The following is a 12,062-nucleotide window of genomic DNA, read 5'->3' on the forward strand; positions in this document are numbered from 1 at the left end:
GCAGGAATGGTTTAGATCTACTCCTCGATGTCTGGGGCCTCAGCAGAATGACTCAAAGGCTGGTATCCTCTAGGGGTACCTTCATTCATAAGTCTGCCATGTTATTTGGGACCTCAGACTATTGGCCAGAACATGTACATGTGGCCTCTTCATGTGACCTCTCCACTTCGTCATGGTTGACTGGGCTCTAAGAGCATCCCAAAAAAGCCATGTGGAAGCTGTATCACCTTTTATGGCACAGCATCACTTCTGCTGGAGTCATATACCCACCCAGATTCAAGGGAAGGAAATACAGATGCCATCTTGCAATGTGAGGAATGTCAGTGTCACACTGTGAGAGCATGTGGCATGGGCGATCTTGTTGCAATCATCTTGGAAAACGATCTGCTGCACTTTCCCCATATTGTTCTCCTTTTCCCTTTCTTCTTCCTGCCCTGTGCTTCCTTTTCTGCTTGCCATTTTCCTTTCCCATTCCCCAAGCCTCTCCTTTGCCAATTCTAACATTCCTCGGCTCTTTTCAATTAACATTAATTGGGCATATGTAATGAGACAGATGTTAGATCTACAGATATAGATAACAACCTACTTCCTTGATAACAACCTACTTTCTTTTCTGCGTCCTCCTCTTTCTTGCGCCTCCATTTTTCCCTCTTGAGATGGGTATAAGGCAAAATTTCTCAACCTTACCACTACTGACATTTGGGACTGGATAATTCTCGCTGTGCGGGCTGTCCTGTGATTTGTAGGATGTTTTGCAACATCCCTGGCTTTTACTCACTAAAGGCCAGTAGCACACCTGTCCCTGTCATGACAATCAAAAATGTCCCCAGACTTTGCCAAATGTCCTCTGGGGCTCAAAAATCACCCCCGATTGGGAATCACTGTTATAAGGGAAGATATAGGGGAGGTGGAGTTAATAAAATCCCCAAATCTTAGAAGGCAGTAACTCCAAACTGTTTTCCTCATGCACTCTTGGCGTCAAAATAAAGTCTGAGCATACAGCCTGATATATGAATATTTATTTATTCATAAAAAGTCTATACATATTCTCTATGTTCTTTTATGTAAGTAAAAAATATTCACAAAACTGGACATTTTTAAAAGAACAGGATAAAATCCTAATTAGACATCCTTTCCACAAGCAAATGGGCCACCTTGTACACTCCCTGGGATATGGCCATTCCACCTTAGAGACCACTGCCAGACAGTAATGAATGCAACTTTGGAGCTAGAAAGATTCAGTCTCCAGCCCTGGCTTCAGTTCCCTGTGCTGCCATTTACTATAGAGTTTCATTCATTCATTCAATAAAAATGCCAGGAATGCAATGGAAAACAAGACATAACCTTCAAGAAGCTCATGGTAATGAGACCTTGGGCAACTCAGTAGTCTCAGGTTCCTCACAGGTAAATGGATGCAGGATAGTGTGAGAATCAAGTAAGATAATATATAAAAATTTTGTAATAGGTACTAAAAAGTGGTACCTACTAATTCATTGCAGGGCTATTTGTGATCTCGAAAGACTGAAAAGAACACAACCATATATCAATAAGGGACTGGTTCAATAAACAATGGTACATCAGCACAATGGAGTAATATACATCTGAAAAGAGGAAGGAGGACTATATGTTTATACTGCTATGGAGTGGTGTCCATGATATATTGTTAAATAAAACAAGCAAGGTGCAGGTGTCGGGGAGGGTTGAATAGGTAAAGAATGGGGGATTTGTTCAGGGTGATGAAACTATTCTCTGTGATACTGTGCATGACATTATGCATTTGCCAAAACCCATAGAACTTTACATTCAAAAGAATGAACCTTAATGTATATAATTTAAAAAAATCATTTAGGAAGTCAGGGGATTTCAGATAGAATGCAGATGGTGGCAAAAGAATATAACTGTATGAAACAACCTCTTTGAAGCGGGTGGGGAAAAAGGGCGCTGACCTAAGTAAGTCTGGAAATAATCTATATGACTAAAGGCAAAAGACCTGTGTATAAGTTGTGTACTCTAACTGATAAAGTTGTTTTCCATGGGTGTATGGGTTAACAATACTATAACCACTATACATGTATACTGGAAATGATGATTAAGTAAATGGATGGCAGATGGTGGGAGCCAGGTTTCTCACTTTTGGAGTGGTGGAAGGTCACAGGTAAGCAAGAATGATCCAGCAATAATGCAATAATGCATTAGAGTTGTTTAGTTTACAGGTGGAGATATATATGTATATTAGTTTACAGGTGGAGATATATATGTATATGAGATATATATGTATGTTTATGTATATATGTATGTTTATGTATATACACATGTTATTACATACAATATACATGCATGCATACCTACATAAATATTCATCAATGTATGGATATAAAGGGGTTAGTATTCACACAGGTATTCACTGCTCTGCCTGTTGAGAGAACCAGTAACATCCCAGTAGCGATGAGCACACCCAGTGGCTAGATCTTTTTTTTTTTTGCGGTACGCGGGCCTCTCACTGCTGTGGCCTCTCCTGTTGCGGAGCACAGGCTCCGGACGCTCCGGCTCAGCGGCCATGACTCACGGGCCTAGCTGCTTCGTGGCATGTGGGATCTTCCCGGACCGGGTCACGAACCTGTGTCCCCTGCATCGGCAGGCGGACTCTCAACCACTGCACCACCAGGGCGGTGGCTAGATCTTGGTTTTTAATACCATTTTCCAATAAAAGGAAGCAGGGCTCCTTGGAGAAATGGCTCATACCAGGTCTAGAAAGTAAGGAAGTGCTCAGTAAAACACAATGATGGGAGTGTGCCAAAGGGACAATGTAGCCAACTGAAAGAGCTCTCAACAGCCAAATTAGGTACAATTTGAGTAACAAAATAAAGTGGTATTGGATTATAGCACAAAGTATAAAATAATCATCCATGAGTTCATACTGATGTAATAAATGACTTGGTAAGTAAATGGGGACGAAGAGACAAATTTCCCATGCAGAAGAATTCCAAATAATTTCTGTGGTTACCATGCCCTTAAGGAAGTGGAGCGTAACTCTCAAATCATGTATGTGCTGTGCAGTGACTTCCTTCCAAGGAGCACAGTATGGAAAAGGGGGGAAAGATTAACTTTATAGTAGAGAAACTTGACAAACATCACCTCAGCCAGGTGATCAAGATTAACATCAATAGTGATAATTCACATTGATAGCATGTACCCCTAATGTGATATGAGAATGGCACTTTACCTCTGTGGTCTTCCTCTCCAAAACCTATAACCCCAGTCTAATCATGAGAAAAATACCAGCCAAATTCCAGTTGAGAAGTATTCTACAAAATACCTGGCTAGTATTCCTCAAAACTGTCAAAGTCATCAAAAACAAGGAACGTCCAAGAAACTGTCACAGCCAAGGAGAGCCTAAGGAGACATGACAACTAAATGGCCTTAGGTGTACATGCGGCTCCTGGGACAGAACACTAAGGTAGGGTGGAGGCATAGAAGACACTCATCCAAAGCTTAGGGAAGCATCTCCATGAGTGCAGGTACAGCTCCCACCAATTTTCCTGACTCAGAGGCTGAAATTCTTGATCTGACAATGCCACACAGACAAAATGTTCCAGGCTGGGATTGCAACCATGGTTAGGGAACAGACCTGAATTGGCAGCCTCCTCCACTATTTAACTTGTTATTTTGGGAAGATTACTAAACCTCTCTGTGCCTCTTTTCTCATCAACCCTAAAGTAGAAATTGTAATTGTAACCACCATCATTATATTGTTTATGAGAAGCAAATAAGATAAAGTATGTTGGGTGCTTGGCCTAGTACTTGGCATTTAGCCATTTACTATTGCACTTTGTATGATTCATTTAGTATATATATTTTCTGCCAACAGAATTAGAGAAAATTGTTTACCACGTATTGGAAAATTGAAAAGACAAAAGGGGACATGGAGTTATTAACAGAGGTAGTTGCTACAGGGAACAGCTACCAGACTATACTACAGAATCAAAGGAAAGAGGCTGAGGTTTTTGTTTTTTTAATTAACAGCTTTATTGAGGATAATTCACACACCATAAAATTCATCCATTGGTGGATAAAGAAGATGTGGTATATATATGCAATGGAATATTAGCCATAAAAAAGGCTGAAATAATGCCATTTGCAGCAACATGGATGCAACTAGAGATTATCATAAGTGAAGTAAGTCAGAAAGACAAAGACAAATACCATATGATATCACTTACATGTGGAATCTAAAAAATAACACGAATGAACTTGTTTATAAAACAGAAACAGGGCATCCCTGGTGGCGCAGTGGTTGAGAGTCTGCCTGCTGATGCAGGGGACATGGGTTCGTGCCCCGGTCCGGGAGGATCCCACATGCCGCGGAGCGGCTGGGCCCGTGAGCCATGGCCGCTGAGCCTGCGCGTCCGGAGCCTGTGCTCCGCAACAGGAGAGGCCACAACAGTGAGAGGCCCGCGTACCGCAAAAAAAAAAACCCAAAAAACAACAAAACAAAAACAGAAACAGACTCGCAGGCTTAGAAAACAAACTTAAGGTTACCAAAGGGGAAGGGGGGAGAGGAATAAATTAGGAGTTTGGGATTCACATATACACACTACTATGTATAAAATAAACAATACGGTCCTACAGTATAGCCCTGGGAACTATATTTAATATCCTGTGATAAATCATAATGGAAAAGAATATGAAAAAGAACATATAGGGACTTCCCTGGTGGTCCAGTGGTTAAGGCAGTGCTCCCAATGCAGGTGGCCCAGGTTGGATCCCTGGTCAGGGAGCTAGATCCTGCATGCGGCAATGAAGATCCCGCATGCCGCAACTAAAAGTGGGCGCAAATAATTAAATAAGTCAATAAATATTTTTTTAAAAAGAATATATATATGTATAACTGAGTCACTTTGCTCTACAACAGAAATTAACACAACATTGTAAATCAACTATACGTCAATAAAATTTTAAAAAATTCATCCATTGGAAGTGTATGCTTCAAGGACTTTTTAGTAAATTTATACAGTTGTGCAATCATCACCACAATCTAGTTTCATTTTCACTTATTTATTTACTTATTTTAAAAAATACTTTATTTATTTTGGCTGCGTTGGGTCTTCTTCGTTGCTGTGCGTGGGCTTTCTCTAGTTGCGGCGAGCAGGGGCTACTCTTCATTGTGGTGCGCAGGCTTCTCAATGCGGTGGCTTCTCTTGTTGCGGAGCACAGGCTCTAGGTGCGTGGGCTTCAGTAGTTGTGGCTCGCGGGCTCTAGAGATCAGGCTCAGTAGTTGTGGTGCACAGGTTTAGTTGTTCCATGGCATGTGGGATCTTCCCAGACCAGGGCTCGAACCCGTGTCCCCTGCATTGGCAGGCGGATTCTTAACCACTGCACCACCAGGGAAGCCCTATTTATTTATTTTAATTCACTACAGTTGATGTACAATATTATGTGCCGGTGTATACCACAATTCAGTTTTAGAACATTTCTATCACCTCCGAAAATTCCCTCAAGTCCATTCCATTCAACCCCCTGGCTTCCACACCTAGCAGCTGGTAACTGTGCTTTCTGCCTGGATAGATTTGCCTAGTACAGTCTAAGCTTTTTATATATATATTGGCCGCGCCTTACGGCTTTCGTCTTGCTGGATCTTAGATCCCCCACCAGGGATGGAATCCTGCGCAGGCAACAAAAGCGCAGGGTCCGAACCACTGGACAGTCAGGGAATTCTTTTTTTTTTTAATAATTTTTTTTCAGTCTGAGTTTTTAAAAATGCGGTAGTAAAAGAAGATCGTGCAAAAGAGGTGCTGTTTAGAAACAGGTTTAACAGATTTTAAATTTATCATAAGTTAAAAGTTGTCTAAAAGTTGGTTATAATTTTAAATAACATGGAAATCATTACAAAGCAAAATTTTTAAAAAGAGAGAGGAAAAGCAAGAAGAGGCTCCAATGTGGGGAGGCTAGAACTGGGGTGGGGGCGCTATAAAGGGTGAGAGAGGTGTGTCGGGAGCATCAGGGCGCGTCGGGCAACAAGTGCGGGCCCTGGGGCTAGACCGCCCTCACCTGGTTTACAGGGTCCCAAGAGCCCTCCTGTCGCGCAGGCGCAGTGACTCCGGCTTGCTGGCCTAGGGCGGGCTGGGGGCGGAGCCCAAGCGAGCTTTCGCCTAGATCGCGAACGCCTAGCGATTGCTTCTGTCTGTAGTGTAGGTATGGCTCCCGCTAGGAAACCGAGAGGCGGCGGGAACCCGGGTCGGGGTCTCGCTCTGTGCTGACCGCGACCCAGGGCCGAGTGGGCTATGGGGGATCCTGGCTCCCTGGTCACGGAAGGCCGCGCTGGTGACCGAAGCTGGTGCTTGCGGCGTGTGGGGATGAACGCCGAGTGGCTGCTGCTGGAGGATGGAAACGAGGTGAGGGGGAGGGGGTCTTCCTAAGGTGAGGGAAGGGAGTTGGAGGAGGCACGGGCCGGAGGGAGGCTCAACGGGCGGGAGGGAGGCCCGACGTCCCGGCGGGAGGATTGAATGGAAAAGTGGAGGTGGGAGAGGAAGAGAAGAGAGCGGTGAAGGGTGGGCCCTGGGGGGGGGAGGGAACGGATAAAGGGGTCTGGTGCGAGCGGTTGGGGGGGCCTGAGGTGGGCGGTGTCCGGGGGAAGTACCACAGTGTGGGAGAAAAGATGGCCCTGTGGAGAGCGGCCTAGGCCCGAGGGGCGAGCTGGGGTCGGTGTCAGGGTTGCGGGAAGGAGCCTGGTAGAGGGGCAGAGCGAGAGGTGGGCGTAGAGGATGTGAGGACTGCTGGGGTTTCGCGGGGGAAGGAGGCGACTGTGTTGATGGGTTGGGGGGCTGGCACAGCCCCTATTGGGGTCGCACCCGGAGCACCCGGCTGCGCCCTGCCGGGGCGGCGGAACTGGCAGGCGGAGCTGCCCCAACTAACGAGAGTCACGGAACCGTCCGGGGTCTGGGGCGGCGGGGAACCTCGGAGGACTGCTGAGAGCGTGAACTTTCTCAAGTTTATTTTGAAAAAGATTGCGAGTTTGAGGTCGTGTCCCTTAAAATACTCAGACTTTTACGTAAAAATGCCCTTTTCCTTTCCGACTCTAGAGGAAAATTGGCGCTTTGGTGTGGGCCACAATTATCCTGTGAGTCTCGGTACTGCCGACTGGCACCCCCTTAGATGGGTTGAGGTAGGGCTACAGAAATACAAGAATTCTCTCCAGGAGCTGCTTATGATGTTCTCTAATGCGGTTATAAATACAAAGAAAAGAATTTAAAGAGGACAGGTGAGGCACGGTTTCATTTGGGGGCCGCGAGGACTCGGGAGGTGGTTCTAGAGAGGGTGATGGAAGAGAGGGCGGGGGAGAGTGGAATCAGCTTGGAAGGAGGGCTGGATCAGGGACCAGCTTGTGGTGATTGGGAACCGTTTTGGTTTTGGAAATGATTTGTGTGAAGGATAAAGAAGTCTTTTGATAATTTTGTATGTTTAACTAGATTTTTCCTGTAAGTTACATAGTCTCAATTCAGTCTCCCAGGTATTTACTGAGTACTTGCATTGTTTGCTGTAGTATGAGAGGGACACATAATAATGACTTTTGCTCTCAAAGAGTTTATTGCTTGAACGGGGAAAGAGGATTTTAGGCAGTGAAGCAGTTTGAGAACATCCAGGCAGACTGTATGATCAAGTGCCAAGATGTGGTTTATTTAGTACTATTCTAAGAACAGTCAGAGGAGGAATTCAGGTCCAGCCTTAAATGTTGCTAGATTTGGGGATTGTAAAGGATTACTTGTATGCTGTGAATTGAAGAACACGAGGAAGATACCTCTGCCCGCAGTCTCTCTTCTGTCCACGTTATCAGTGCCTAAAAGTCCATATTAGGCATTCATTCTGTCAGCTCGAGCATTGGCCTTCCCAGCACGACCCTTTCCAAAAGCATATACCTTTAGGAAGTTTAACTAATGAAGATACTAATACCTGAATAATAGTAACTATACCTTATTTTGTATAGGACTGGGCTTTCACATACATCACTTAATCTGAGCCCTGCACATATACCACACTCACACACAACCCTGTAAGGAATATGTTAATTGTTCTTTAAGATTCAGTTATGGTGGATTAATTCATTACTTCTGAATAGCTTGGTAGCACTGAGAGTCTTGGGGAGGGGGCAGGCAGAAAGGTTAAAGCCCCTGCAGCAAGGACAAGAGGACTGTAAAGTACTCCTACACATATTTTAAACTATCAGATAATTTTGTGTGAGACCACCGCTATGAGGGGAGAGCCATACAAGCCAGAGCGAATGGTGAAAATATAGCAAGAAGACTGGCTTGCCTTGGGACCTGTGTGGAGGAGAGGCCGCCCAGGCCTGGCTGTCTGCAAGGTCGGACCTTAGGAAGTAGTTGGAGCATAGCCTGCAGTGTGTATGGACAGAGGCCTGAGTCAAAGCCAAGAGATGAAGTCTTGCTTATATTATAATGGTCCCCAAACCATAGCACAGGCCAGTGTGCACAAGATTTGAGGAGGTGTGCTGATATTACTTAGTTATAATGAGAGTAAAGTCAGTTTCTTGCCTTCCCAGTACCCCTCAGATTCTCAGCTACAATAATAAAACAAGCTTCCTCTCATTTCATTGAAGGGAATACTGTAGTAAATTGTCTGCCTGAATGGGTGTCTTTAAACTTCTTAAACCAATCCAGAGAGTTTGGTAGAAAAACAAATTAGATAGAGATTTATTGCAAATTAGCTAGTTCCCAGGCCCTTTGGGAAATGCTTAGGCCTTTGGGGGAAATCATAGTGTCTTCATTTCTCTCTTTTCTTCTCCTGTATTTGGTTTTCATGAAGCTCTTTGCCCTAAGAGGGTTGGAAAAAGGAAAAGGATGGTCCTAGAGGAGTTGTTGGTCATTTGGGAAACAGTAGGAGTCATGCCTAGGAGGGAAGCATTAGCGAAGGTGGGTAAGGACAAGATGAACAATACTGTCAATAAGCGCAAAGGCTTGCAAAACTGTTGTAAATGGAAACAGTCCCCAGCAACGAGTTGGCAGTTTGTTGGCACTCAGTTCCCATGGGAAATTTAGTTTTATGTTATGCATGGTGCTGGGATATTCAGATAAGCTCATGCAGACCCTAACCATGGTGTGGATGAATTATCAATATATCAAGGTCAATTCTAGGACCAGACAGTGAAGGGAAAGACAAAAAAGAGTGTTTCCTTCCTTTCCTGGATTCAGAGTTCATAGGAGGTGATTTCAGAGAAAGGCGCTCATCTCCCTTTTTTGTATTACTTTCTCCAGGCTACCCATAATGGCAATCTGGCTGTCTCCCCTCAGGTATTAAAATGGAATATTTAATACTTCTTTATTAGAAATAAAGCTACCTAAATGGAAATTCTTACTGAATATGGATGACAGATAAATCCTTAAACGTTCCATTTTTAAAGGGTATGTATATTAATTCAGAGGAACTTCTATAATTAATGGAATGTCTGGCAAACTGTCAAAGCACTGAAAAACTTCAGATTCAGGGTTTTGGTGGAGGTGATCACCACAACATTTTAGAGGGGAACAAGTCAGATTGTAAGGTTCCTGGCTGCTGCTCCATAGTTTCCAGTGGTAATAACCCATTTTCCAACTTCTGACCTAAAAAAATGCCCATCTCCTGGAATCTGGGAGGACTCATAAGCAAGATCTCTTTATTCTTCCATTTATTCACAGATATTTACTGAGCAGAAAGAGGCTCTGAGGACTACAGGGTACTGTGGTACACAAGACAGATAAGGTCCCTGCTCATGAAATTTAAATTCTAAATATAAATTTAGAAAAGTAAATAAAAGTAGACAAAAATAAATGAAACAAGCAGGATAATTTTGGATGTGGTAAGTGCGTGCTAATAATGTGAAGGAATGCAATGGCTGGGGAGGGATCAGGCAGCAACTTTAGATCAGGTAATCAAGGTAGGCCTCTGAGGAGCTGAAACTTGAAAGATAAGGAGCCCATGCAAATGGCTAAGAGAAGGATGTTCTAATCAGAGGGGACAGGTGAAAGTACCCTCAGGTAGTGTTTCTGACCATAATGTGAGATAACACTAAAAAGGTAGAGGGGGTTAGGACATTGAGGGCCTTAAAGGCTGTGGAAGGAAGTTTGGATTATTAGAGAATTTTAAGAAGGGAAAAGATGTGGTTTAAAGTTTTTACATTACCACCCCAGCTACTGTGTGAAGAATGGGGGCTGGCACAGGAACAAAAACGGCATAACTGGAGGAAAGAGGGCTGTTTGGATTAAGGTGGTGGCCACTGAGAGAGAGAGAAGTGAGTAGATTAGGGCATATTTGAATTAACAGCCAGTAGATTTTGCTGATGATTTGAATGTGGGGTGAGGGATGTAGAGTGAATCAAAGATGGCTTCTGGGTTTGGGGCTAAGCAGTAGGTTGGGTGGTAGTGTCAGTTACTGAGATGAGAGTTTGTGGGGAGGTATAGATTGGGACAAAGCGTCGTGGTGGTCTTTGAGGGACTCAGGAGGACAGGCATGATTTTGAAAGAATTCAACAGGAACAAAAAGTGCAGCTTTTAGAAAACCACGGACTATTTGGCTTAATGTTCCCAGGTTAGGTTGGGGTATGGGTCATTAAAGAGGTGGCGTGTGTGCCAAGAAGAATAAGCAGGGAATTCTACCACCTGGATCCCAGAAGAATTTTATTTCCTTCCTTGACAGGGTTATTATGAACTTGACTGGTCTGTCAGGAAAATATGATAGATGTGAACTGGGACTTCTTTGCAACCTGTTCCAGAGGCTCTCTTGCTGTCCTTGTGGATAAGATGGAAAACAAGGGCTTTTCCATCTTTTGGTTGAATTATAACTGGTTCAAGGTGTTCCTAGATTGTGTGGTGGAATGTTTACTAGGCTTTCCTGAGAGCTTTGCCTTTGGTTACAACCCGTTTTAATCTTTTTATCTGTCTTGAATGAAGGTACAGAGGGCATCATATCAATTTGGTGGGTGACTCCAAGCTGGAAGGGATATTGAGTATGTCTGATGGCAGATGAAAAATTCAGAAAGGTCTTGACAAGCTCATGATAGGCTGAACTAACAAGATGAAATTTAATAGGAATCAATGTAAGGTCCTGCACTTGAATCCAAATTTACCAACTAGTCAAGTATAGGACAGAAGAGACATGACTTAGCATAAAAATTCTTAGGGGAGGGTTAGACCAAGAAATTTAATCATTCCTAAGCCTAAGGATACGTTGGCAGTATGATCGATCGGCTGTGAAAGCTAATGCAATTTATATGCTCCAGTGATAAAATCTAGAACTGGGAAAGTGATACTTGCATCGACTATGTAATAAAAATTAGGTTTATTTTTCTTAATGTGGCATCCAGGAATAAAAATAAACCAGGAGTCTCTTCACAGACCTATTAGGATGGCAAAAAGACTCAAACCTATGCCGTGGAGTTACGTTGAAGTAACTGGGAACATAGGGCCAAGAAAAGGGAAGATTCAGTAGACACTTTATAGTTGTCATGTGAAGGGGGATTGGAGATTTTCTGGTGGTGCCCAGGGCAGAGCCTGGGCTGATGGATGGAGTCTGTAGGAAGAAAGATGCCAAGTCAGAGCCATTAAAAAATTGGAAGGACTGTCTTATGTAGAAGCTATAGTTCTTGGCAGTGTTTAAGACTAGTTGATGGGGTTGTGTAGAAAGAATTCCTCCATCCCATGAGTGGCTGAACCAGGTGACCTTTCAGAGTCCTACCAACCCTGACATTCCATGATTAATGTTCAGCTGTCTCTTGTCACAACTTTTTACCTTTTTCTAGCCAGTGGCTGCCATGGCAGCTGAAGGAGGAGATGGCCAGTGAGCTCTTTGGGTTTCATGGGAGTCTGGTTTCATAGGTCAGGACTTGTGGATACTGCTGGTTGACAAGATTGTAAAGGACCGCTCTTTTCAGTACGGTGGCTGATTGTGTCTCTTACATTGTCGTTGTCTTCCTAGGTGACTGTAGGGCGAGGATTTGGTGTCACATACCAGTTGGTATCAAAAATCTGCCCTCTGATGATTTCCCGAAACCACTGTATTTTGAAGCAGAATGCCGA

At 43.8% G+C, this 12,062-nt stretch overlaps 1 protein-coding gene across 1 annotated transcript in view; it reads left to right on the plus strand.

Moving 5' to 3' along the window:
* The first annotated feature begins 6,169 nt into the window (after positions 1-6,169).
* The window catches only part of RNF8 (ring finger protein 8), a 38,671-nt gene continuing 32,778 nt past the window's right edge, over positions 6,170-12,062 (plus strand). The window contains 2 exon segments of the mRNA XM_007467286.1: positions 6,170-6,392; positions 11,962-12,060. Coding sequence (XP_007467348.1) covers positions 6,282-6,392; positions 11,962-12,060 — 210 coding nt within the window. The 5' untranslated portion in view covers positions 6,170-6,281.

This window comes from Lipotes vexillifer, unplaced genomic scaffold (genome assembly GCF_000442215.2).
Source record: "Lipotes vexillifer unplaced genomic scaffold, Lipotes_vexillifer_v1.1 scaffold528, whole genome shotgun sequence".
NCBI classification, from domain to species: Eukaryota; Metazoa; Chordata; class Mammalia; order Artiodactyla; family Lipotidae; genus Lipotes; species Lipotes vexillifer.